Source organism: Pelodiscus sinensis, chromosome 7, assembly GCF_052426305.1.
Source record: "Pelodiscus sinensis isolate ZL-2025 chromosome 7, ASM5242630v1, whole genome shotgun sequence".
NCBI classification, from domain to species: domain Eukaryota; kingdom Metazoa; phylum Chordata; order Testudines; family Trionychidae; genus Pelodiscus; species Pelodiscus sinensis.
The window spans coordinates 19478614-19505446 of NC_143058.1; the positions used below are offsets into that span (position 1 = coordinate 19478614).

Genomic DNA, 26833 nt, shown 5'->3' on the forward strand with positions numbered 1-26833 from the left:
TAAGTGGAACAGCTTCCAGTCTCAGAACAAAGCCATTGCCCAAGACAACCACAAACATTTAACAAATTTTTATTTATTTAATAGGAAAAACAAAATTGTAAAAATCTACATAATAAAATCTCACTAACAAGATACTTTAGAAGAAAAATGTAAATTTCCTCACTGTTAAAAAAGCATCTGGATAGCTCCATGTTGAAGACATCTCATTTTACCTTATTTTACCTTGTTTGGAAGAGAGCGATTAAAAAAAAACTCCAAAAAGCCAAACATTATATTGTGTCATTTGTATAAAAAAACCCACAACACAACACATTCAGGAATGCTGAATAGCGATGAATAATTAAGTATTACCAAGAGTTTTGCTCCACACAACAGTAAAGTGTTCATAAAAGTTTAAGAATTTAGCTATCCAGTGAGTATTGCAACAATGTACAAAGAATGCATTTTCAACATGCAAGTAAGTCCCACTACAGTTTTTTACAATCCCTAGTCCTCCAGCTGATAATTGGGGTTTACTACCAGGTATGGGTCTTCATCAAAGCTCTCCCCTTCTGCGGAGCCTTTTAGCCCAGTCTGGGTGAGTTCAATTAGAATGTGGTCCTGAAAGAGACACAAACATCATTATTTGGACAAAGGCTTAAAAGCCTAAATACTGAACAGTTATTTTTCGCAAGGCAAACATTTACTGCATTAGCGTTACCCTTTCACAGAGAAAAGTCAACCCTCTTGCACTTTCTCGGTCTCAAATTAGTTTTTATTTTGAAAATTTTAGCAAAAGTTCTTCAGTAATTCCCAAGAAGGAGAGTAGGCTAAAAATATACATCCTTTTACCCATGCAAAATCTCTTGTGACCTCATGCTTGGACTTGAAATTTGGGTGGAGGAAGGAGGAATAAATTCATAGTTCATACACTCTCAGTAAAGAATTCAAATGTTAGCAGCTAAAATCTCCAGATTTCATCTTCTAAAGACAGCTCATACACAAGCCCAGACTGCACAGGTCATCCTCACAGAGCAATTGAGTATGCTCCATCCAGTCCAGAGCCACAGGGTCAAAGCAGAATTTTCCTTTGCAATGACTGCCCTAAGCTGAAATGGAGTTGGGTAGTGGAACGGAGAGCTGGGAGCCTATCTTCCCTATAAATTCAATTTCTCCCCCTTGCTAGCGTGTGCTCCAGCATTGTGAAGAAAGTCAATTGTCTCCTCTGCATTTGAGTCAAGAGCCAGACCAGGAACAGGGAAAGAAGCAAATGAGACAAGGAGTCTGATGGGATGGAACTGTTGGGTGGGCAAGTAGAGAGGAAAAACTGAGCTGGAATCCATGGGGAGCCTACGGATAGAGGAGACTAATCTGATGAACCACAGGAGAGCTGGGATTCAGTGGGCAAGAGAGACTAGATGTGGAATGAGGGCTAAGATGCACATACTAAGAATGGGTAAATGGAGAGAATTTAGGACTAGGACAAGGAGCCAGGAGTGAAGAACATGCTGGCCAGCAGTATTCTCTGTAAGCTGTGCACTTGTGTGGCTGCTCAGGAGAAATTCAAATGCCACCCAGCTGATCAGCAGAGCCCCCACAGGTAGTTTTTGTGTTTCTGCTGGTGGTGCACATTCATACATGCCTGAGTGCACAAAAATTATTCCGCATATTATATATAAAGATCAGAGGGAGGGGTTGGAGCAGGAGAGTCTGTGCTCATTAGAGCACACTTCCCTCCAGAATCTGGAATGGAACCCAAGATTCCAGAATCTCACCATTTCTTTGATACTGGCACATATCTGTGAAAGTCACTGACAAAGTGTTTGTGTCTCATCCCTCTGTAATGCTGATCCACACAGCGTATGACAACCTAGTATTAGTTATTCCATTAGCTGAAGTGGCTGAGGCCAGGGTTTAAAAAAAAAAAAAAAAAAAAAAAAAATCAAGGTGCCAACTCTGCTGATGAACCGCTTGGGTGTCAGTAAGAGGATGATGACTGTGCTGACGCATCTTCACTCTTATTTTTAAGCTATGACAGCTAGATTAAAGTCAGAGTGGACAGGATCAGCCTTTCAGTTGCAAAGCAGACATGCCCTAAGACAATTCACGCTTCTGCCACCATAAAAGTGCCTTGTAAGCTACAAATTTATCTACCTTAAGAGCCCTCTTTTACGCTACTAGAGTAGTATGAGACTCACACCTGAAATTGGTATTCTATATGCCACCATTACAAGTGTTCATTTATTGTATTAACATAGTGCAATTCAGCACTACTGAACCCCTCTGCAAGTCTCAGCACTGAAGCCAGCTACAGTGATCTAAATCAGATCTTGTTAATTTAGAATCATGATCATTAATCTGGAATAATGTATAGTGTGAATTTAAAGCAAATAAAACTGTTCTTGAATAATTCTATTTGCAAATAACTTTATTCCGGAATACGAGGATGGCCTTTTTACAAGTTTTCAAATTGGTCATTTCTGCTTCAGCAGCTTGACAAGCTATTAGCCATTTCACCTACAAGGACAATTGACCAGATTGTTATAAAAAGGTCGTCTTCTGAAAAAACATTTCCAGGTATCTTCATCTCATGAAGAGGAGACTGTGGGTTTCATTAAGGTAAATGTCACTTTGCTTTCAGACCATAAATATACTGAAGACATTGCTCTGGCTCGGTTTGGTGAAAAACAGCATTTATTCATTTCATTTTTAAAAAGGACAAAGCCAAGCCCATGGCCATTATCAGCCTCTATTTCCTGACTACAACTAGCTCAGTGTTAATCTGCTTAGTCAGGCTACTGAGTGAGTGACAAAGGTCAAGTACCCAGGGAGCATCACAGCTCACATGGAAGACATTCAGAAGATGTGGATGCTTGTGCGGCAGCAGATGGTCCCCTATTTCAGGCTCTTTATGGAGGCGGCCCAGCGGCCCAGGAAATCCTGAGGAACCACTGGAGGTAGCAGGGCTGATGGTGGCCAGGCGGCCCTGGCACAGCCAATGAAAAGCAGGATGGGGAGCTGGCTGGGCCAGTTTTAGTGGGGCAGCAGCAGGATGGGGAGCCCATGGAGAGAAGCCACCCGCAAGGCAGACAGCAGGGGAGCATTGACCTTCCCAGGTCCAGCAAATTCCCTGGTCCAGGATGGCTCAGGTCTCCAGGGTACAGGATCGAGGAGGTCCAACCTGTAGTAGACTTGCCTGCCCCAAACATTACCATAGTAAGAAGCATCCACACTACCGTTATTTTAAAATAACTTTTACTCGTGATGAAAAACAGGAGTACAGATTTCGAAATCTGCGGCCCATTACTTCGAAATAGCAAGCTTGGTAGTATGGATACTCCACTTATAAATCTGACCTGGGGGGGAGGGGTGTTATTTCAAAATAAAGTTCTAATGTAGACCAGGGCTTAAAGACATATTAGAACATTATATAAATGGTAATTAGGGATAGTCTTTATAAAATAGCTAACATAGCCATGTTAGCTAGACTAGAGCTTTAAAATACAAACCTGAATTATTAGATAATTAGCATTACCTTGAGTTCTCTGAACACTTATACACTCGAACCTCTATAATCCAGCAAACCTGCCCCACTGCTCAGTTAGAGCAAAGTGCAAACAAATCTCAGTGTGGCCCCTGGGAGCCCAGTCACAAGACTATTCCAGCTACATGGGCAAAGAGAAGAGGAAAGTTCCATTCCTCCTGGTACCACATGATGTACTGAATGCCTCAAAGTCACTACAAGAAAAACAGCAGCCCTGGAAACTGGAGTCCATGTAAAGCTTCAGGGAGTAACACTGCCTGCTATTAACCCCTTCTTGTTTGCAATTCAGAAGGAAAAGAAATCTACTAATACTTGGAAAAGGAAAGTAGGTAATGCCTGAAGCTCACTCACACCTCTAACCCCTTTTACAGGTCCTTAGTCTAGAATTCTGACATTTTTTCCATGACCAGAGTTTTAACAGAAAGATGCAACAAAATATCTAGGTATTTATCCAGCACCAATTATTGGTGCCTGAGCACAGAGGTACTCTATCAAAAAACAATTTAAGCTAAAAACCCTTTCAAATGCCAAGCAACTGCATACATACATAGTGTGTTAGTCGATGAATGACTCTCTCAATGATCTTCTTTCTATTTATAAGCTCTTCCTCAGACTCTATTTCTGATTCAATTTCCTTTAAGTACCAATTAATAAGATCACTCTTCTTTAATGAGGAATCATCCTCTTCTGTAAGGAAAAAAAGAAACCTAGATACTAATTACAATGTCAATCCCCAGATTTCATAAATATAAAGCAGCAATAAAGTATTAATCAAACTGTCAAAGAGAAGGCTTAGTATAACATTTACAATGAAGAAGAGAGAAACCCAAAATAACCTGTCAGATTATTTACAACATGGAGTTGTGATTTCACAGGAAATGAGGTGTCTGATGACAGTTTACATGTCACAATCAAGCTATTTAGACTGATAACTGAAGCTCACATTTATATGCATTCATGGCGGTGACAAACTAAATGAGCTGTCTGGCAAATGCACCCACCTGAAAACTGAAAAGTTAAGAAACACTGGCAAACAGCATGGTCTAGTTTCCTCCAAGTAAACCTAACAGAATGAAAACACAGTGGTTTCGCCCAAAGATGATGACACTATTGTGTTCTGTAATACTGTACATTGTCTACTTAAAGCAGCAAAAGTGGTTTGACTGGATTTGCAGTCTTCACTTCCAATCTTAATTTTTTTCCTGTACGATTGCTATACTATTGTCCAACTGCTGCCATATTTCACACCACAAATCACCTCATTTCAGCTGACATATTGTGATCCCTGGTGCTTTACAAAAAGGACCCCCTACACACACTTCATTAAGACAAAGAAAAACAAACATACTGCTTTTCTCCCAGTTTACAAACAAACAAACAAAGTCTTTTGTTTAGCTGAGTGGGTATTAATGAACACAAAGTCTAACCTAAGAGGAGTGTTCTCATGAGTTTTGTGTAAACTTGCTTTCTAAATGGGTTGTACTGTCTGTGACAATATTCTTCTTTTGCCCTTTCACCACAATCATAGGTTCTCCAGTGTTGGGCACATAATATGGCTCAGTCTGTAGCCCTGATGAGACCTTCTAAGTTGCATGGTTCCTACAAAAGCTGGCAGACCAATAGCTGGCATGTATTTCCCATGCATCTAGATCATTAACAGCTCCACTTCTGCATAGTGAAATTTGACCTTCCAGATTGCTTGATAGACCAGGAGATGTCACATCAAAGTGCATTTTGACATCCTTGTTGAGTATTTTGAGCCATTTGGGCTACGTTTCCAGTCACCTAGCTGTTCATGGTTTCTTAAGCAGTTCTGTTGCTATTAGGGAGGCTACATGTCACCATACAGCCAAAAAGTCTGGTATCTTCAACTTGTCAATCCTTTAATTTTGCATGTCACCACTGTTCTGATATCTGGTGGAGCAACTCCAGCAAGTACATAAAGAGTGTAACGTTTGCTGGTTTTAAGATACCTTGTGATGTAACAGCAGCTGTCATTCAGCACAGGATCCAACTGCTTTGTGTGAGCCAATCTTATCCCACACCAGAGATGTATTTGGACCTTAAATAAAGTCCAAGTGCAACAGCTCTTAGGATTAAGTGGATGGTTCCCCATTCTGAATTAACAAGCTTCCCAAGCATGCTATTCTGGTGCTATCTTATCTTCTCATCTTATGCCTTGAAGAAGAGACTTTGGTCTAGAGAGTCAATGCAAGGTAGACAAGATTCCAGCAGTAAGTGATATCCTATTCCTGATGATGCTTAGTTGCCTATTGGCCTCAAGATTCCAAAGACTGAAGACAATCACTTACATTTTAGCTACACTGACATGCAATTGATGCTCGGTGTAACAGACAGAGCCCAAGAAGTGATTATATTCCTGTAGGCTGTATCTGGGCAAGAGCTGTGGCTTGTGCAGACTCACACACAGGTCATCGACATAAGTTAAATTTTTTGCCGAGATGGATCCAATGAGCCAGGGGACAAGCTAGCCCATTGGAAGCCTTAAGCAGATATATTCCTCTCTCCCCAAAATCTCCCCACATAATATAAAGGAAATAGGCCTTCAGATACTCAAGACCCTAAGCAATTGCTTAGTCTACTTATACCAGCTCTGACTTGATTATTCATATAGATGTTGAGAAGTATTGAGGAGAGTACAGTCCTTTGTAATAAGCAGTTTTTCTGTTGCCACCATCGGCTCCGTTTCCCATGCTGAGTTACACACATTAGCTCTCTAGTAGAGATTGTATCAGCTGTACAAGTCAGTGACATTTACACAGTGTCATATGCTGCTGAGAGGTGCTGTGTTTGTCAATCCTGTTACCATACCATTTTCAAAGCGCAGGGTGATGTTCAGCACTTGAGGGGTGCGTGACTTGCTGCGCAGAATCCAGCTTGCTCTGAGATTATGTGCTTCTTGGCAAGTGGTGACAGACAATTTAGGGCAAGATGCTGTTCTAGTTTGTGGAGATGACATAGTAGGGATGTAGGCCTGAAGTTCTTCAGCTCCTCTGCATCCTACCCCAGCTTCAGGGCATTAATTCTGGGTGTTAATTTCAATATACAAAGTCTCCTGAAGTCCTGATTTTCTTGCCACTTAAACCCATCTTAGGTTATCTGTTCAGTGCCCTGCCGCTTTCCAGGAGATGTTGCTTTGCCTTCCTTGGGCGATTATACGTTCTTGCTGTGAGTCATGCCTATGCTCTCAGTGAGGTTCTGCCTTTACAGCTGTTTTTCCTCCTTTAAAGCAGAGTCCAATTCTTTGCCAGTTACAATGACATCCTCAGTGAATGGGCCTGCTTTTATTCAATTTATCGATCTGATAACTCAGATATCAGTCCTGTCAAATCACAAGTATGCTTCGACACAGTATGCACGCGCTGACAAACTGTTCGTAATTTTCTAGTATTGGTTTGATCTTTCTTATAAAGGGCATTGAGGTCACTGGTGAAGCTCTTTCAACCAGCTGTCTTGACACTGGAGTTAGGCTGGAAAGGTACTGAATTTAACTTCATGACTGCATTGATCTGAATGGTAGTGGGTCAGTGCTGCGAAAGTGGAATCAATTCCAAACTAAGTTTGTTACACCAACCAGTTAGGTTGTTGCTGACAAATGGCAGATCAGAATTGTAGCCCTGCACTACAATGTAACCAGAGTACACCTCTGAAGGCCATTCTCTGTATACTCGTATATATTCTCTATATAGCCCTTTCTCTGTGTAGTTTTTATTAGTCCTTACCTTCTTCGGCTTTTCTGAGGTGCAGCACAATGAGGTTAGAGATTCGGCGGTATTCAGAGAAGCCAAGTCTCAGGGAAGCCTTGGGGGCTGCATCTTTGTTTGTATCCGCAGAGTGGTCACTGATCCCATTCACAAGATTATTGACACCCGCTGGAGCATCTGCACCACCTGTATCATGAGAAGGTAGGTGCAGTGTGAACAGAAACAGAAAGAACAGATAAAATCTAATTGTTTGGCAGAGTGCATCTACACAAGTGCTGCCATGGCCGTGATGATGGCACAAGTGCTAGGACAGAAATCTCCGAGTGCTCTACATAAACACACCTCCATCAGGGGAGTAGCTAACAGCACTATAGCCTGATTCACACTGGCACTTTACAGCTCTAACTTGTACACTCGAGAAGAGAGGGCACTGAGCCAGAAAGTTACAGAACTGCAAAGTGCCAGTGTAAACTCAGCCTTAAGTACTAACTACTGGACGGTCTCTCCTCCCAGACACAAGGAAAGCCAGAAAACTGTAAGCAAGTGACTTACCATTGATTCCATCATCTGCTTCTTGATCCTCCATTTGCTGTTCATCATCTTGGTCTAAATTGACATCCGGAGTCTCAACTCTGATGATAGATTTGTTTAATAACCTGAATGCTTCCTTCACATGTTTGGGATGAACCTGGGAAAGATTTGTAAAACATATTCACTTGTTCAGAATCTAACAATTGTACTTCAGATTCTGATTCTACCATGAGAAGGGATTAAGAATGACATTATAGAAGACTCCATATCCATGTCACACTAACCTCATAAGAATATATATATATATATATTTTTTGCTAGCCCCAGAAACTCACCCTCGGTTTTGACAGATCAAGGGTTTTTTTCGATTCCCTGTAATTACTGTAAACTATAAGGTTTCTGAAGGCCAAACTATGCCCTCTGACAGCTTATGACTCAGAAAATTTGCATAGGAAAACTGAGGAATAAATAGCCTGCTGATGGAAAATTTGCAGGGCTGGCAATTAGAGAAGTATCTGTTCAAACTGAGCCTGCACAGAGAACACAAAGACAATGAACAGAGGAATGCCACAATATCATTTTTATAAGGTCACTTAATGACTTTTGGCAGGATATCAACCTTTAAACATAGCAAGCAACATTACCCGAGTTACAAATAGTTCAAAACCTCCTCTTAGAAAGTGACACTGTCACTATTTACTAAAAGGGGTTTTTTTGCACAAGGAACAAGGAAAATTTAAACTCCTTTGTTACACTTCCCAGTTTTCAATAAACCAACACAATGCTGTGATGTTTGACTGGAAAAAGTACACAAGTATGTTTACAATTGGAACCTGAAAGAAATTACCTACAATCATCTTCACTGGCACAACTATAGGCTACAAGGCTTCTTTTTAAAACTAAATTTAGCCAAAAATCTGACCTGATAGACAGGCTTTGGATACCATGCCTGTTTAGTACAAAATGAGTCTCAAACAGCATCAAAATATGTCAAATGGTAATCTGTAAAATAATGTTAATCCTATATTCACATAGGAAGCAGATGGGTTTTTTAGGGTTAGATTATGAAAAAAAATGTAATGTAGTTTTCCAAATTCCATCCAAAGAAGAAATCACAATGAGCAGATCTGAGCAACTGCATGAATATGATCATTTATGTTTTCTGGGTTCCTTGGCCTTGGCTCCCCCTCACTGAGTCCAAATATGTGCATAGGCTCTGCTGGGCTCTTTATACTTGGCAATCCCCCACTGAGGCTTAAATGCCCTGCTAGGCTTTGCTTGGCTCCTTCTTGACTGTGCATGAAAGAGTGCCAGCATCTCCCAAGCCCACTCAATCACAATGCCAGTGGAGATGTAGCTCAATAGATTGTGCGGCTCTTCATATTATCATCCTTCATCTCTTTCCTAACATGTTTTCATGAACAGTGAACATTTATATTAATATTGCTAAGCATATGAATTAATATGCAAATTGGGCAGATCACACCTCAGTTAACGTTGAAAATGTAAGCCTCAGGGTACCTCTACATACACAACACCTAGAGATTTTTTAAATATGACGTAAGGCAGCAGCATGAAAAGGAGCGACTTTGTACTGTCTATATTTAGAGACCTGATTTTAAGCCGGGGTGAACAAATATCAGCCTAGAGCCCAGATCTGGATCCCAGGATTGGCACCTGGCAGGCTGCTGCAACTTTATTTACTTGCCCCTCCACAGGCATGGGTGATTGCAGCTCCTGTCGGCCATGAATCACCATTCACAGCCAATGGGAGCTGCAGGAAGTGGTATGGACCGGGACACCACTTCCCACAGCTCCCATTGGCTGGGAACAACGATTCAGGCCAGTGGGAGCTGCAACTGCCCATACCTGTGGAGGTGGCAAGTATATGTAATGGCAGCAGCCTTTAAGGAGGTAACACTGGTGAACCACTGCCGTTTTATTGCCCACCCATTCCAAGATGAGGAAGAAAATGGCGAAGAAACAGCAAATTTTGCATATCACTGCCAAGTTTCCAGACCAAAATGCTAATTGCCTTTATGTAGCTATTTTGTTACCTCATCACAACAGTGCATTCGGGCCATTGCTTCAGACAATCGAATCATGCTCTCCAGTTGTCGTACTGTGATTCTCCAGGATGACTTTGTAACTCCAGAGCCATCCCGCTGACGTAATCGTTTATACTGTTCAACTATGAAGTCCTCTGACTCTTTAGAAATCTGATTGAAATAAGGTGACACATTTGTTCATAATGCATTGGTGTAAATATACTGCTTCCATTAGTGGAACTTCTGAAAGTTCCACTGTATATTTCTAAGTCATTTTACAGTTGTAAACAAAGATCTTGCTTTGGATATGTTCAAATTTACATTTTTCTACATGCAGTAACTTTTCAAAACATAAAAGCTGTTCAACTCAGTTGCTTGATTAAGCAACAAGTCGTTAAACGGACACTCAACTGAAGTTCTTATACCCGATCTCAACTGTGATGTCTGAGGCTCTGGCATTTATAAGGAGAGCAAATGAATCCAAAAATATTCCAAATTTCCTCATTAATTGTTACACTATGGAATCAGTTAGTTGATTTTCTATCCACACAAAGAATGCATTAATCAAAGTAACTTCACTTCTTTACACCTTTTTGTATAAAAAAATTACCTTTGGTTTAAACTGTCTTGCAAACAGTAGGTACCTTCTGATATCATCTAGTGAATACATACGATCAACAGATTCTTCTATTCTGGAATGAAGATCCACTATGCGCCTGGCGATGGCATAATCTGTAACCTAAGAAGTCACTGCTTTGTTAAGATCCTGCTCACACGGACAGACAGACAACAAGGATTTGTTCCTTCATTTCCTGCTCCCTCATTCGCCCCCTTGATGACACAGCTACATTTTCAAGAAGCAAAAGTGCTTTGGACGATAGGATCATAATTCAAAATGATATGGACAAACTGGAGAAATGGTCTGAGGTAAATAGGATGAAGTTTAATAAGGACAAATGCAAAGTGCTCCACTTAAGAAGAAAATCTGTTTCACACATACAGAATGGGAAGTACTTAAACAACAAACAGACTAGTAGCACCTTAAAGACTAACAAAAGATGTAGATGGTGGCTTTCGTGGGCACAACCCACTTCTTCAGATGACAGAAGTATTAGAAGTCCAAATTACACCCACGAAAGCTCATGCCACCATCTACACGTCTTAGTCTTTAAGGTGCTACTTGTCTATTTGTTTAAGTCTTTTCTGTTACAGACTAACTTGGCTACACCCTGAAGCTTTTGAAGAATGGGAAGTGATTGTCTAGGAAGGAGTACTGCAGAAAGGGATCTAGGGGTCATAGTGGACCACAAGCTAAATATGAGTCAGTGTGACTGTTGCCAAAAAAAAAAAAAAAAAAAAGCATGATTCTGGTATGCATTAACAAGAGTGTTGAGAGACACACTGTGCTGATTAGGCCTCAATTGGAGTAGTGTGTCCAGTTCTGGGCACCCCATTTCAAGAAAGATGTGGAGAAATTCCAGAGAAGAGCACCAAAAATGATAAACATGAGCTATAAGGGAAGACTGAAAGAATTGGGTTTGTTTAGTTTGGAAATGAGAAGACTGAGAGGGGACATGACAGTGGTTTTCAAGTATCTAAAAGGGTATCACAAGGAGAAGGGAGACAAATTGTTCTTCTGACCTCTGATGATAGGACAATAAGCAATGGACTTAAACTGCAGAAAGGGAGAGTTAGGTTGGACACTAGGAAAAACTTCCTGTCAGGGTGGTTAAACATTGGAATAAATTGCCTAGGGAGGTTGTGGAATCTCCGTCACTGGAGACATTTAAGAGCAGATTGGATAAAGTTCTATCAGGGATGACCTAGAAGGTGCTTGGTCCTGCCGTGAGGGAAGGGGACTGAACTTGACAATCTCTCAAGGTCCCTTCCAGTTCTAGTGTTCTATGATTCTATGAAAATTCTATGCCATAGAACCCCACTGGACATATTAAAATTTTTCAAGACATAGAAGAGGTAGCAAAAGCCCAATGAGACTAGCCTATGACCTCTTGAAACTTTATGAATAGTGTCCTAGCTAAACAAGCTGTAGAATCTGGAACTTGGCAGTGAGGAAATTCTAAATTATTGTCCTTCATCTCAGGCTACTTTTTGTGTATTCCATCAACTCAATGCACATTCAAGAGTCAATCTTAGGGAATAGTACCAAGAAAATATATCTTTATGTATCTCATTTTCTTATTACTATTCGTGTTATCGTACAGCGTAGGAGCCTCAGCCATTCACAAGAAGCCTATTGTGCTAGACACAGAACAAAAATACAACCTTATACTCCATAAAATTTGCAATCTAAGTGTGAGATAACAGATAAATGATAGACAGACAGCAGTACAAAGAAACATGGGCAATATGGTAAGCTGTGGTGTCTGCTCACCAAATACTATGTGAGCAGTCACAGCTTGAGTTATCAGCCATTTTTAAGGATGAGTAATGCTCTTAGCTCACAAATTCAATCAAACTACTAAAAATTTCAAAGATCATCATCAACAGCAGCATTTGTACAGTAGATTTGTATTTCTAGGGTTGTAATTTGGTAGAATGCAGAAAGAGTCATAAGAAAAGACTACTGACAGCTACTGCCCTTGCACTTACCTCATTACATTCATCCACAAGAATGAAGAAGAGATCAAATCTAGACATGATGGGAGCTGACAGATTTATGTTCTGTTTCAGGGATTTTGATCTGTCATAGCGCCCACTAACTGGGTTTGCTGCAGCCAAAATAGAGGTCCTGGCATTCAAAGTAGCCTGACAATAAAAGGAAAAAAAAAGATACTAAAGCCTTAATATACAACTTGTCAGTGCTACTTGCTAAAGAAACCCAACAAATTATGGCTTCTCTGCTAAATTCTGGACCTACTAGTTAGAAATCTGTCTGCTAATGCAGCCACATACTTTGCAATATCTTCAGCAGCACAACAAAAGCAGTAGAAATGATGCCACAAATGAGTTCTGGCTAACTAGAACTTTGCTCTGATACACAGTTCACATTAAAGATCAACATTTTAACAGTTAAAAAATATTGCAGCAGGCATTTTAAAAATATTATATAATGCTCAATGCATTCAGGATAGGTTTTAGTTTTACAGATGGGGAAAAATGAAGTTCAGAACAGTTAAGGAACCTGTAATTGAACATATGTATAAGTACACAGATACGCTTGAAAATTTTGCAAGGAATGGTGTTACCTTAACTCCTGCTTTTGTTATGGATATAGTCTGTTGTTCCATAGCTTCATGAATGGCAACTTGATCTCTTATGTCCATTTTGTCAAATTCATCAATGCAACACACACCCTAAAATAAGAATGTACAGAAATAAGATCAAACTTCTATAGCACCTAGACCAAAAAAAATTCTTTTGCAAAATTGTATACAATAAATCAAAACACAGAGAATACTAGAACTCTGTTATTCTTATTGTTGCTTCAGATTTTCATTTGTGGACTTACGTTATCTGCCAACATCAGAGCTCCTGCTTCAATTACAAATTCATGAGACTCCTCATCTTTCACTACAGCAGCAGTTAGACCAGCAGCAGTAGAGGCTTTCCCACTGGTGTACACAGCACGGGGACTGAACTCCTCTACATGTCTGTTAAAGAGAAGTATCAATAATGGCGCGTCTACACATCAGGGCTTAAACAGAAATAAGCTACCCAAATTGCATAGCTTATTTTGAAATTGGGAGAGTCTATACAGCACATACTTTGAAATAGAGTATTCTTCCTCCAACTTCACTTACTCCTTATACGATGAGGGTTACAGGAGTTGGAGTAAGTAGTCCTCCAGCGTGACAGTATTTCAACATTATTTCGAAATAACTGTGTGCTGTATAGACACGGACTAAGTTATTTCAAAATAATGTTGCTGTGTAGACATACCCTAAGTGATAGTTTGCACCAACTATACGCTTTAGTTAGAAATATTGCAAAAGGTACAGATTTAAGAATGTTTATATAGCCCATGCTTTCTACCACTATCAGGTCAAGGTAATACATAAGAACACAGGAACATAGAACAGCCATACTGAATCAAAGCAAAGGCCCATCTAGCCCAATATCCCTTCTTCCAACAGTGGCCAATGACAGATACCCCAGAGGGAGAGAACAGAACAGGCAATTATCATGTGATCCCTCTCCTATCATCCATTTCTAGCCTCTGACAAACAGAGGCTAGGGACACCATTCCTATCCATCCTGGCTAATAGCCATTGATGGACCTAATCTCCATGAATTTATCTAGTTCTTTTTTGAACCTTGTTAAAGTCCTGGTCTTCACAATATCTTCTGGCAAGGAGTTCCACAGGTAGAACTTGCGTGAAGACAAATTTCCTTTTGTTTATTTTAAACCTGTTACCTGTTTATTTCATTTGATGACCCGTAGTTCTTATGCTATGGGAACAAGTAAATAACTTTTCCTTATTCACTATTTCCACACCAGTCATGATATTATAGACCTCTATCATATCCCCCTTTACTCTTGTCTTTTCTAAACTGAAAAGTCCAAGTCTTTTTAATCTCTTTTCATATTGGACCTGTTCCAAACTCCTAATAATTTTTGTTGCCCTTTTCCAAACCTTTTCCAATGCCAATACACCTTTTTTGAGATGAGGCAATCACATCTGTACGCAGTATTCAAGATGTGGATGTAGCATGGCTTGTATATAGAGGCAACAAGATACTCAGTCTTATTCTCTATCCGCTTTTTGATGATTCCTAACATTGTTTGTTTTTTTTTACTGCCACTGCACAGTAAGTGGATGTTTTCAGAGAACTATCCACAAGGACTCCAAGATCTCTCACTTGAGTAGTTATAGCTCAATTAGTCCCCATCATTTTTTTAATGTATAGTTGGAATTATTTTTCCCCCATGTGCATTACTTTGCATTTATCAACATTACATTTCATTTGCCATGTTGTTGCCCAATCACTTAGTTTTGTGAGATCTTTTTGAAGCTCTTCAGTCTGCTTTGGTTTTAACTATCTTGAGCACCTATTCTGCTGTTTAAAACATGGGTGGGGATCCTGAGGCCCTAGGTTGTCTGGATCTGGCCCCCGAGGCTTAGGGCTTCCCCTAGCATTCGGGAGCCCGTGTTAGCACTCCAGGCCCCCTGCCACATCCCCTAAGCTCATGACCCCCAAGATATTTTTCTGTGGGTCAGCAGCCTCTGAGCCAAAAAAAGGTTCCCCACCCCTGCTTTAAAAAAGTAAGAAGATGAAACTAATAAAGATAAATATATGTATTCTCACTAATTTGTACTAATTCACTGTTAAAAGTTTTCATTAAAGTTAATGTGTGTACTAGATACTTACAACATTAAGGAAAGTGAGAATGTCTATGTGTCTGGGTATAATCATCTAAAGTTTGGTTTAAAAGTCATGAAATGCATATAGCATGCAACCTGCAATATCCCAAATTTTGGTTATTAAGTTTAATGATAGTTTAAATATTAGCATCCAAATATAAAGATAAAATCACTCACAGATTATACTACTAGTAGCTTATAGAAAGCAAGTATTGCAGTGAGTGCAGATGATTCCTCAGTAATAGAGAATTTAGGGTAGGCTATCCTTTACTAAATACAATCTATCAGAGAAGTATTTCAATTACTTCCCTGACATATTCTATGCAAACATTAAGCCTCTAAACATACCTACTGGACCTCAGAACTGAAGTATACAAATCTTACAGGTTGAGGGTAAATGATGATATATTTAACAATTGGTCAAACGCTTCATTACAAGTCCATGTAGAATTTAGTTCTTCCTATTACAAAATTCTATGTTCATTCATCTAGACTATGTGGTGAGTGAAAAGTCACATAAAAATAATGCACCATGTCTCATGATGTTATAATTTACAAAATATTAACTATAATAAATTTACTACTTTATTTTCTTAGAATGGGTAACATTAACAATGGTACACTATTAAGTCTTCTGTAAAGGGATTTTCAGAGATTTATTTAAAAGTATGGGGCATTTATTACTCAAATGTTGTCAAAAACAATGGTTACCACCAGATTTCTCAAGCACCAGTTCATTCTTGGCATCTAATATTATCACCACCACACTGTACTGATAGTGTGGCCAGGAGAGTTTATTATAGGCTTCTGTACCTATCAAAAATATTAAAGTGATATTTACATGATTCTGGAAATAGGTGCGCAATAACTTATTCCTCTTCACCTGGCAAGTCTGAACAATGTTTGTCTGTGAGGCGTATTTAAGTATGGCTTGACTCAAAGATTTTTATTTTTTTTAAACTCTCTGGGAAACAGTAAATCCTGGAGCAGAAATATTTTAAGACTTTCAAGATTAACGCTTAACTACTTGACAGTGTTCCTAAAAATTCTTGAATACAAATATAAAGCACAAACTCAGGAGGCAAATGCATTGCCTTCCATACGCACTAATTACTTTATAGCTTGCTCCCATTGGACTCTCTTAGCTCTGGTTACAACTGGCAACATTTAAGTGCTAGATTTTAAAAAGATGCTTACTTGAGAAACTGACTCTTGGCTGTACTTGGATCACCAACAATGCAAACATTGATGTCCCCGCGCAATGAAGTGCCTTCTGCAGTTGTCTTAGGGACTCCTCCAAATAGCATCAATAGAATTCCTCGTTTCACTTCATCATTACCTGCTCCATAAAGAGAAGTTCCAGTAAAGGCCCATAAGGCAGCTTAGGAGAGTTATTTCTCTTGTAGATAAAAATTTAGGTCAACAGAATATTAAAATCTAATGTCCAAACTAAACATGTGCTGGAAACAGCATTTATATCTTGCTGTAACTTCAAGGTAAAGCAAATCACAAGAAAGCTTATTTCCTTGGTATTTTAGCAACCCCAAATCTTTGAGCAGAAATTCAGGTGATCAACTTCTTTAGAAAGACAGGGGGGAACCAAGTGAGTTCATAAGCAATTACAGTATTCTGAGCCACAATCAAAATGGCTTGCCATCAAATTGCAGCTACTATCTGAACCGTATTTCAGGCACTTCGTTCTAGTGATGTTAAATTGTGAGTAACTGACTAATTGACTAGTCAATGCAAAATGCATTGACTATTCGATAGGACGCCTCTGCCTTTGAAGTACAGGCAGTCCCTAGGTTACGTACAAGATAGGGACTGTAGGTTTGTTCTTAAGTTGAATCTGTATGTAAGTCGGAACTGGCGTCAGTCGCTGCTGAAACTGATCAGTTTCAACCGCGGCTGAATCTGGACGCCAGTTCTGACTTACATACAGATTCAACTTAAGAAACCCAGGCGTCCCCAAGTCAGCTGCTGCTGAAACTGATCAGCGGCTGATTCCAGGAAGCCTGGGGCAGAGCAACTCTGCCTCGGGCTTCCTGTAGTCAGCCGCTGGTCAGTTTCAGCAGCGGCTGACTTGGGGACGCATGGGGCAGAGCAGCTGGGGTGCTGCTGGGTTGCTCCAGTAGCGCGGCTCCTCGGCGCTACTGGAGCAACCCAGCAGCACCCCAGCTGCTCTTCCCCAGGCGTCCTGATTCAGCCGCTGCTGAAATTGACCAGCAGCGGCTGAATCAGGACGCCTGGGGCAGAGCAGCTAGGGTGCTGCCGGGTTAGTCTGGAGCGGCGCTGCGGGACCAACCCGGCAGCCCCCAGCTGCTCTACCCCAGGGGTAGGCAAGAAAAGCCTGGTCTGCTGGGGGGGGGGGGCACTATCTGCACCCCTCCCCCTAGCAGACCAGGGAGACGGGGGTGGCAGGACAGACTAAGTCCTCCACGGCTATGCTCCGTCTCCCTGGTCTGCTGACCTGGGAGACGCGGAGGAAAGCCGCAGAGCACGCGGGCAGCAGGACAGTCCAGGCGCGCCACGGCTGTCCCACTGCTGGCGTGCTCCGAGGCTTTGTTCCCCATCTCCCTGGTCTGCTGGTCAGACCAGGGAGACGGGGAGCAAAGCCTTGGAGCACCCCCGCAGCTGGACAGCCCAGGCGCGCTTGGAAATTACTTGTTCTGACTGAGTTTTATTCAAAAATATTAAACAAAAAAAAAAAAGCCACTCTGTCCTCTCAGAGTACTATAAATACTACATGGGAGGATATGAAATACTAGTTACATGGCTTCAAACTATCCCAACATGACTCAACAGCAGTAGCTGATACTGTCAAGGATGCGATCTACCCTGCCATAACAGCTGAACTCTTACCATGTACAGTAGGGAAGAGGCTGGTACAGAGATTGTGGTAAAGGTTTTTATCCTGGCTCATTTCAAACACCTTTTCCCATTCCTTTACAGACATCTGGTTTTTAATGCTCTCTGCAGTCTGTTCCTCATCTCGGAGTTCCTTTCCACCAAACTAATAAAAAATAGAAATAACATTAGAAATAACAATAGAGAGATAACATTACATAAAACCAAAGTTATGGCAGCTACTGGGGAAAAAAAGTTAAAAGAAAACTACAAGTTTGAAATCACACAAGCTCAGTCTGGAAAAGACAAACAATGTTTCTACTCAGAGTAGCCTATTGGGATCGCTACAGAAGCAAGGGTGCTTGTTTAACAAGGAAATAAAAAACTTCTCAATTTAAGTTACATGGAAAAAAAGTACAATTGGAACATCCTTTCCTTTTCCATTAGTACCAGTGGACCCCTTCACTCCCAAAGCAATGATACCCCATGCAGCAATTTAGACATAGCAACAGACACTTCAGGTGTGAAAGCGCTTAAAAAAATGTCTGAGTGAAAACTGCCTTTTTAATACTCTTATTAACTGCAAACAGAAAGCACATCACTAACACTAAAAGGATCCATTTGTCCAGCAAATTTAGAAAAGAATTCAAAAGCTCTGTGTGTTTTTACAGATGTCAAGTTGCCAGCAGAATTATACATGACAACCAATGTTCCCTCTTATTTTTTCCATCCATGTGCAGAATGCATTTTATGCACACCAAGGTATGTGCACATATGCACCTCCAATAGAAATAAATACTGCAGGATGTGGGCACTCTACCCATCAGATGGGCAACATCTGAATTTCTTCTGAGTGGCTGCCCAAGTGCTCAGTTTAGAGGGAGCACTAAAATTTAGCAAGGGATTGTTTATAGTAATCTGCATTGTGGCAGCATCCAAAAAGCCACAATTTCAAGATCAAGAGATTAATTTTTTTTCATGTCACATTTAAGAACATCTTAAGACACACCCTGGAAGAGATGCAGATGTTGGGAGAGATGGGTCAAGATGTATGACTGGGTGAAAGCAGACAGGTCACTTACTACCTTCTTATTTTAACATTTGACAGTGGGTCACCTGGTTACACTACTGAATATTTACTGCCGACGCCCCCGGCCTAAGTCTGCAAGGCTTGACTGCCTTCTTGGAACAAGACAGCCTATGTTGTAAACTTGGTGTCACTCTGTAAACAAGTAACAAAATGGCAACTGAGGTTTCAGCTGCCTGCACCTTTAGACAAAGAGGGAAAAAAGGCAACTTTAAAATGTACATGCTTAGCTGTAGTACTTAGGGAAAGGCCCCGATGTGAACCTGAGTTCTTGAGTAAATCTGAGGAACTCTTCATCTGTCCAAAGTCTCATCCTGCCTGTCCATAAGCAAAAGCAGGCACTCACTCTTAAAATGCTTGCTTGTTCTTGATTGGTCAGTATTTCCTTTTGGTTCTTCTACGCCTCTGAAGGTTGTTAATTTGCTCAAACTGAGTGGATTTCCTTGGGCAGGAGGTGTCAGGACATAGCTGGGTGGCTCCAACCAGGTCGGGCGCCAGTTACCCTATAAGTATCACCCAATAAGGGTGATGCTCACCAAATAACTAGTTACTAGTTTACATTCCTAACCCAGTCACAGGAAGAACATGTGAAGAGAGATTTTGCTACACAAACCAAGATGGAAGAGGACTACAACAGTTGCAACACATCAGAGCCAGAGCAAAATCATAAACTGAAGCCTCATAGTCTAGGAGAGGCAAACACCCACTGATCTCTTCAAGTCTATTTTCTTTCAGTACTTACCTGTGGATTTGTTGGAGCAACATAACATGCTAGGAAAACTAGTTTATAAGACAAATCTCTGACTCCCAGAGCACGAAGTCCTCTGATTCCTTCAGTTTCATAACCCTCTGTTCCACTTACACGGGACCCAGTTTCTGCACGCACACCTATTATAAGAGTAAGAGTCTTAATATTGTTTCAAGTACATGCACAGGACAACTTAAGTCACCGTTTATAGACAGCAGTATACCTGGAGTGGAAAGCTGAGCTACATCAGGCACAACAATAAGCGATCCTGTGAAGTCACACTTGTCACCAGCCTGAGCTGACTCTACAGCTTCGGCACGCAGGATCACTTCAACACTGCGAGGAATACTTCCCCGCGGCAGTTCAGCCTGCGTCTCCTGAATGCGAACCTATAAGAGGAACAGAATTTAAAATGTTATTAAAGCTAATGTTAAATTATATAATCCACGGGTTAAGAAAAAGTGTCACTCTGCTGAAACTGGTAAATTACTTTAAATTGTTAAAAATTGATTTTGAAATTTCTGATATCTAATGTGGGGAAAATGACATTTGCCCTCTAGAAGCATCATTCCTAACAAAATCATGCCACTTCCTTTTATACAAAATACCTATTGGATTTCAAGGCTGGGAAAATGCTGTGCAATGACAGATTTAAAGGGTTCAGTCTCTTTGAATCATGTTTAAAAAAAAAAATCAGCATAGAAAGACATGAAGGAAAAAAGAAAGGCTGCATAAACTAATCAGGGTAGTCAACTGGAGTATCTAGGGACCATTCACTTTCCCAGCCCCTTGCTGCCTCTATTAGAGGCAACAAAGGGGCAGAGAAAACAGAAGCCTGTGCTGAGGGAAGCCAGTTTAAAAGCCCGCCCTCTGTCCCCCCTCAGCACTGGCTTCACAGTGTCACCTGCCCCACCCTGCTGCCTCTATTAGAGGCAGCGGGAGTGGAAGGGGGGGAAAGAATAGGGGAGGCTCCTGCAAAGCAGCTTCTGTCCGCTGCAGGCTAAGATTTGCCATAGGCAGAGGCTACTCCAGCAGCAGCCTCTGTGCATGGGGGCTCCCCCTGCGGATAGGGGCTGCTGTTGCCTAGCAGCCTCTATACATGATGGCCTGGGATAGCTGCACGCAGGGGCTGTTCCGGTAGCAGCCTCTGGCCGCAGCCAGCCCTGGCCACCATGAACAGGAGCTGGTGCTGAAGCTGTCCTCAGCAAACAGGGGCTAAGTCTGTTCTGGCAGCAGCCCTTCTTCGCAGCAGACAGGGCTGGCCAGAGTGCACATGGGGCTGCTGAACAAAGCGTGAGTCAGGACCAAGCAGTCCCAGCTCACGATAGTTCAAGACTCTACACATCTGCATTTTAAGTGTAGTAAGAGCCCAGTGGCTCTTACTACATTTAAAATGCAGAGCTGCACTGTGGGTGGCTCCTGGGGCTACCCCCGCTGCAGCTCTGCAGAGTGGTCCTTATTGACCAATTGTGTAGTCGATACAAACTGTATTGCCTACACAATTAGTCAAATAACTGCAATTTAACATCCTTACACTGAAGCTCTTCTGGCTTAAAATTTCTGTTTTATTTACATAAGAATAAAGCATCTAAAACCAGAGGAATACTTTAGTCCCATCTGTAACTTCAAACACTTTTTAAAAGTGGAAAAAAGAAAGCAGGCACTTGTAATGAGTTCCAGTTCTGTGTGTTAAGACTGTAAAATATACAACTCCATGTAATCAAAAATGAATGTGAACTAATGGAAGTATCACCTTCTAAATATGAAAACATCATTAACAGATACACCCAAAGTTCTAGGGAAGCCATGCAAATACCTTTTGAAAGTCAACAAATCTTGACTTGTTTGTGTCCAGCAGGAATCTCCTTCTATTGGCACAGACCGGGTTTCTGCAGATGTTTGGTTGTGTATATTTAAATTGCTGCTCCACATCTTTTATCATTGTCTGACAGTCTAGACACAGGAAGGTTCCACTTACAAGCTCTGGATGAACTGGATGGGTACGTACCACCTGTCCACTAATACGCATCAATGAACCAATTCTGGCTGATGTCAACTCTCGAATTCTGTTTAAAAGTATCAAGTGAATAGCAATTCAATCCCTAGCTGACTTGGGCACTCTGCCCTTTTATGCCCCATTTCAGCTAAGAACTTAAGATAAATATGTGCTGAAGTTGTAACTTACACAGTGGAATCTAAGCAAATGCTTAAGTGCTGTATTTCACTGAGGCCTTGAAGAGCTTTCAGTACCATGCCAACATAATTCAAGATCAGACACGCTACTGCTGATATCATGCTTAGCATTATTGAAACTTGCTCATTTACTCTGCATTTCTAAAGTTATCTGTGATAAACATAATTTGGATATCTTAAGTTTAAGTGAGCACTACAAATATGAGAGTTGTGTTTTGAAAATATTTTACAATCAGTTGAAAACATGTTAAACAAGTCACAGAACACTTGTCTATTTAGAAGTGACAGTGGTTTTAGAAAAAAAATTGTGCAAGACTAGATGTTTTTCTAAAAGATATGTTCTAGGAATTAGTTAAGCAGTTCTTTGGCTAGTGGTCTACAGATGGTCAGGCTAAGTCAGTGGTCACCAACCGGTAAATTAAGATCTACTGGTAGATCCTGGAGCCTCTGACAGGTGATCCTGACAAGTTTGGCCAGGAGGCTATCCAGGTCATTTTTCTCTTGCCCTCTACATTGGAGCTGCATCTTTGGAGCCTCCTGCTTGCTCTGCAGGGTGGGGAAGGCACAGGGAGAGGCTGCTGACGTCAAGGTATCCCCATCTCCACTGGGGCTGCGTCTAGATTACATCCCTCTTTCGACAGAGGGATGTAAATTAGATACTTCGAAACTGAAATGAAGCGGGGATTTAATTATCCCGTGCTTCATTCGCATAATCGCATCATAGTGCTCTTTTGAAAAAGAAGTTTTGTTTTCAAAATGGCATTTTTTCGAAAGAGCACTATGATGCAATTATGCAAATGAAGTGTGAGATATTTAAATCCCCACTTCATTTGCAATTTCGAAGTGTCATGTAGTCTAGACACAGCCAGAGTAAGCAGAGGCAGAGCCTCAGCGATGGGGCAGGAAAGGCAGCCTGGCAGGGATATTTAGGTTGGAGATAGATCCTGGATTGACTTGCATTCAAAAAGTGATCTTGTGCTTTACAAGGTTGGAGACCACTGGGCTAGATGATCACAATGGTCCTTTCTAGCCTTGGAATCCATTAATCTCAATTCTAAGTTTCATTGCTTACTCATGAGTTTATTGTTGTCAGATCTTCTTTATACTATGCTTGCTTAGCCCACATCGATGGATTTCAATTATTTTTTTAAAAGGCATCTTACTTGTGTCTGGTAGGTAGATCTTGGAATGCCACATAAAAGTCTTTGTTTGGAGGAACATTTCCATGATCTCTGGCAAAAGTCTTTACTGCTCGACACAGATAAGGATAAACTCTGAAATACAGAAAATAATTTCACGTTATACTGAAGTTATACAAAACTCCTTTCCCCTTTACAATCAAAGGCCTTCCTCATATATGTACAAGCTTTGGTTTATAGTATGCCAAGACACAGGTAAACAAGTAAAAATGTGCCAAACATGAAATATCACACAATTACATAATTTTAATTCTCTTTATTCTAAAAATAGATTTCAGTACAGTTTATTTCACTAAGTCTTCAGGGTCAAGCTTAGCCTGATTCAAATGTTGAGAATAGGAAACAGCAACTGGCCCAATACATTTGAAAGTAGCAAGTACTATGATGGGTGGATTAATTTAGCATTTCCAAATGTTCCATCTACTTTTCCCCACAACACAAATGCAATTGCCTATTTGTATCATGTTTGATGATAATATAGTTCTGAACACTACACCTGAAGTGGGCAGAGCTAGTAATGGGGCCAGTCAGCAGATATTTTTCCCATTACATTTGAACTGTTTTTAACTGTAATATCCAGGTGATGTTAAGAACCTAAGAACAGCCATACTGGATCAGACCAAAGGTCCATCTAGCCCAGTATCTTCTGACAGTTGCCAATGCCAGATGCCTCAGAGGAATCAACAGAACAGGTAACTATCAAGTGATCCAGCCTCTTTTGCCCATTCCCAGCTTCTATCAAACAGTAGCTAGAGACACCATTCCTGTCCATCCTGAATAACAACCACTGATGTTCAGTTCTTAGGTGAGCCTTACCTGTAAAACTCCTCCTGGACAGTGGTAGAAAGCTGTTGATTGAACTGCTCCAAGTCCACAAAGCTCACAATTAATGTGTTCCTCTCTGGACGAATTAGCTCTTCAGCATCATGCAAGTATTTGACTTCCCCATCACTGTTCTGGAATCTAAAAGTGACAGTATTTTAGGGAAAGTTTTGCAGTACTGTATAGCAAGCAGCAATGGAATAGTTCTTCTGTGCCCTGTGTAAAGTGGGTAGGAGGGGAAAAAAAGCCATATACCTGTAGGACTTGCAAACCTCACTGCCAAAAATAATTTTTCTCCTCCCCCTTTGACCCACACATGGGGATTTCAAAGTGAATTAATACGAATGTCTCACATACCTGATTCCCCAGACAGCATTTTACTTATGGTTTTACAATGACACACACAGGTAAAATGTGTTTTTACTTCTTTATGGCCAAGATTGTGTGACAGCCTGTGATTGATACAAAACTCCTTGGAGGACTAATTCAAACTTCACAAGTGGAAAAACGAAACTTAAACAGCCAAGAGATGAACACTGTTCTAAGCTTTAGCAATTGCTAGAAAACAAGTATTACTGACAATAATTAGGAAGAAAAGCTGGGAGACTCACACATAACTTAAAGGAGACGCCAATAATGTAACTGCACCACATTTAAATGCCGTTTAAATCTGGGCCGAAATGATGGAACAGTCTTGCTAACAGCAGTAATAGGTGCATCCTCGTACAAGACAACGATGGTACGAAAATAAAAACCTCCGCTGCGCAGAGCTGTCCGAAATGCACAAACCGAAGCGCAAGCGAGCAAGACAGAAGGGAATCTAGTCTGAAGGCAGCACTTTGTAGAGCCATCCGGGACGACGCTCGGCTTTCCCAAGGGACTGCTCCAGCAGAAGCAACCCCAAAGGGAAGATGCACCCCCCCCCCCCCCGCACACACCCCGTCAGACCGAAGGGGGACACGCCGCTGCCAGGAGAGCGGCGACAGAACGCGCCGAGGCGCGCCTGCTTGTAGGGGAGAGAGGCCGCCCCAGCGCAGGGAGACGCGCGACCCCCCCCCCCAGCAGCGCGCGCGGGCAGAGGCGGTTGCACGGGCCGGTCGGGACACGCCCCCGCGTCACAGGCGGCTCGTGGGCCTCGGGGCCGCCGCGCACCCCCAATCCCCGTGGCTCCCGAGGGGAGGGGGGCTGGCGCGGGGCACTTACTCCTCCAGGAAGTCCTGGAACAGCTTCTGGCACTTCTCCGCCACCTCATCGCGGAGCTGCTGGGGCGCGGCCCCCCCATCCCCAGCCGCTAAGTCCATGGCGCGCGCGAGCTCAACCTCCCCCCCGCACCAAGCCGGGACAAGGCACACAAGTCGCGCGCGGCGGACACAGCCCACGTGGCTGGCGGGCGCCACCGCCGACCAATCAGCGGCCGCCGCGCCCCGCGCTCCGCCCATTCCAGAGGTTTTCCCCGGGAAGGTTTTCGCGCCAAATCCGACCCCGCCCACGGGTGGAAGGCGGCGATGTTAAAGGGGAGGTGGCATTTAAAGGAGAGGGCTGCGAGTCGGCGGACAGCAAATAAGGAGACCTTGAAAGAGCAGCTCCGCGGAACGTGCCTGAGCAGCGCAGCCGGCAGGGGGCTGCGCATGCGCAATGCTGGCCGTCCCTTGGGTGGTTGATGGCTGGAAGAGGCTGGGGAACTTTTCCAGTGGGTGGGTGAAGGCTCGTGTGTGCACTGAGCCAGGGGTTGGTGTGCCCTGCTGAGCCCCTCTCCCTGCAGCCCCTGGCACTTGCACCTAGAGTGGCTAACTCTCCTAGACCCGCTACTATGTGCTGCATTGGCAGCTGGTCATAGGGTTGCCAGGTGTCCACTATTCACCTGAACAGTCTAGTATTTTCACCTCCTGTCCAGAAAAAATTCAGAGAATACCAGACACCTGAGCTATCTGATATTCTCTGATTTTTTTCCCCTGGCCAGGAGGTGAAAATGCTGAGCACTCGGCCTTCCCCACAAGTCCACAGCCCCCATGCTTACCTGGCATAAAATAGCTGCAGGCCAAAAGACCTAGGGAAAGTGCCTGGGTCTTAGTGCTCAACTGCTACCCTGTTCCTATCCCTGAACTCACTCTTAAAGGGGACATCCTGTTGTAATGCTGTTTTATTTAAAAAAAAAAATTTGGCTTAAGTCCTCGGCGTCCCTTTTTTTTTGCTCAACAACTTTGGTCTCCCCCCTTTTTTTCCCCTTAAACAGAATTTCCTGGGTTTTTTTTGGGGGGGGGGTGTTCAGTATTTTTGTTTCAACCATCTGGCAATCCTACCAGTCAGTCAGAGTTGGCAGCCCAGCTTGTGCTTGCCCTGAAGGGCAGTTGGCACTCGGCACACCCCCATCTGGGACAAGTCACTTGGAAGCACCTAGTCTCCTGGGGAGAAGTAAATGGCCTGCCCCTTGGGAGCCTCTGCCCATCGGCCAGGGTGGCCTAGAGGTTCCAAGGTTGTGTTCTGAAATGTTGTAGAAGTCAGTCGTTTCCTTGGAGCAGTAGCAAGGTCACTGGGCTGATGCAGGGCCCCACTCAGTAGTAGTATTCCAGTGGTGCCCCTGTGCCCAACAGTAGGCCCATGCTCACATATGTATTTTAGATAATCGTGGTCTGCTGAAGGATTTATTTTACAAGCTATATGACTGAATATCCAAGCACTTATGGCCAAAGATAAATACCCAGGATAGTGCATCTAAAAAATCAGTGCAAGGATTTGCATCTTCAGTAATGCCCTAATTAATTTTTTTAACACAGATTTTAAACTAA

The 26833-nt window shown here is 42.1% G+C and overlaps 1 protein-coding gene across 1 annotated transcript; it reads right to left on the minus strand.

The window, feature by feature from the left end:
• Positions 1-53: 53 nt before the first annotated feature.
• MCM6 (minichromosome maintenance complex component 6) lies at positions 54-25448 on the minus strand. Its single transcript, XM_075933301.2, has 17 exons — positions 25251-25448; positions 24042-24188; positions 23190-23300; positions 21650-21899; positions 20057-20222; positions 19828-19973; positions 18014-18164; positions 16349-16490; positions 13297-13438; positions 13034-13141; positions 12438-12593; positions 10438-10566; positions 9837-9998; positions 7801-7936; positions 7267-7434; positions 4071-4210; positions 54-600 (listed from the first exon to the last, which is right to left on the minus strand). The coding sequence occupies exons 1-17, from the start codon at positions 25346-25348 to the stop codon at positions 487-489; spliced, it is 2466 nt and encodes an 821-aa protein (XP_075789416.1). The 5' UTR covers positions 25349-25448; the 3' UTR covers positions 54-486.
• Between the last annotated feature and the right edge of the window lie 1385 nt (positions 25449-26833).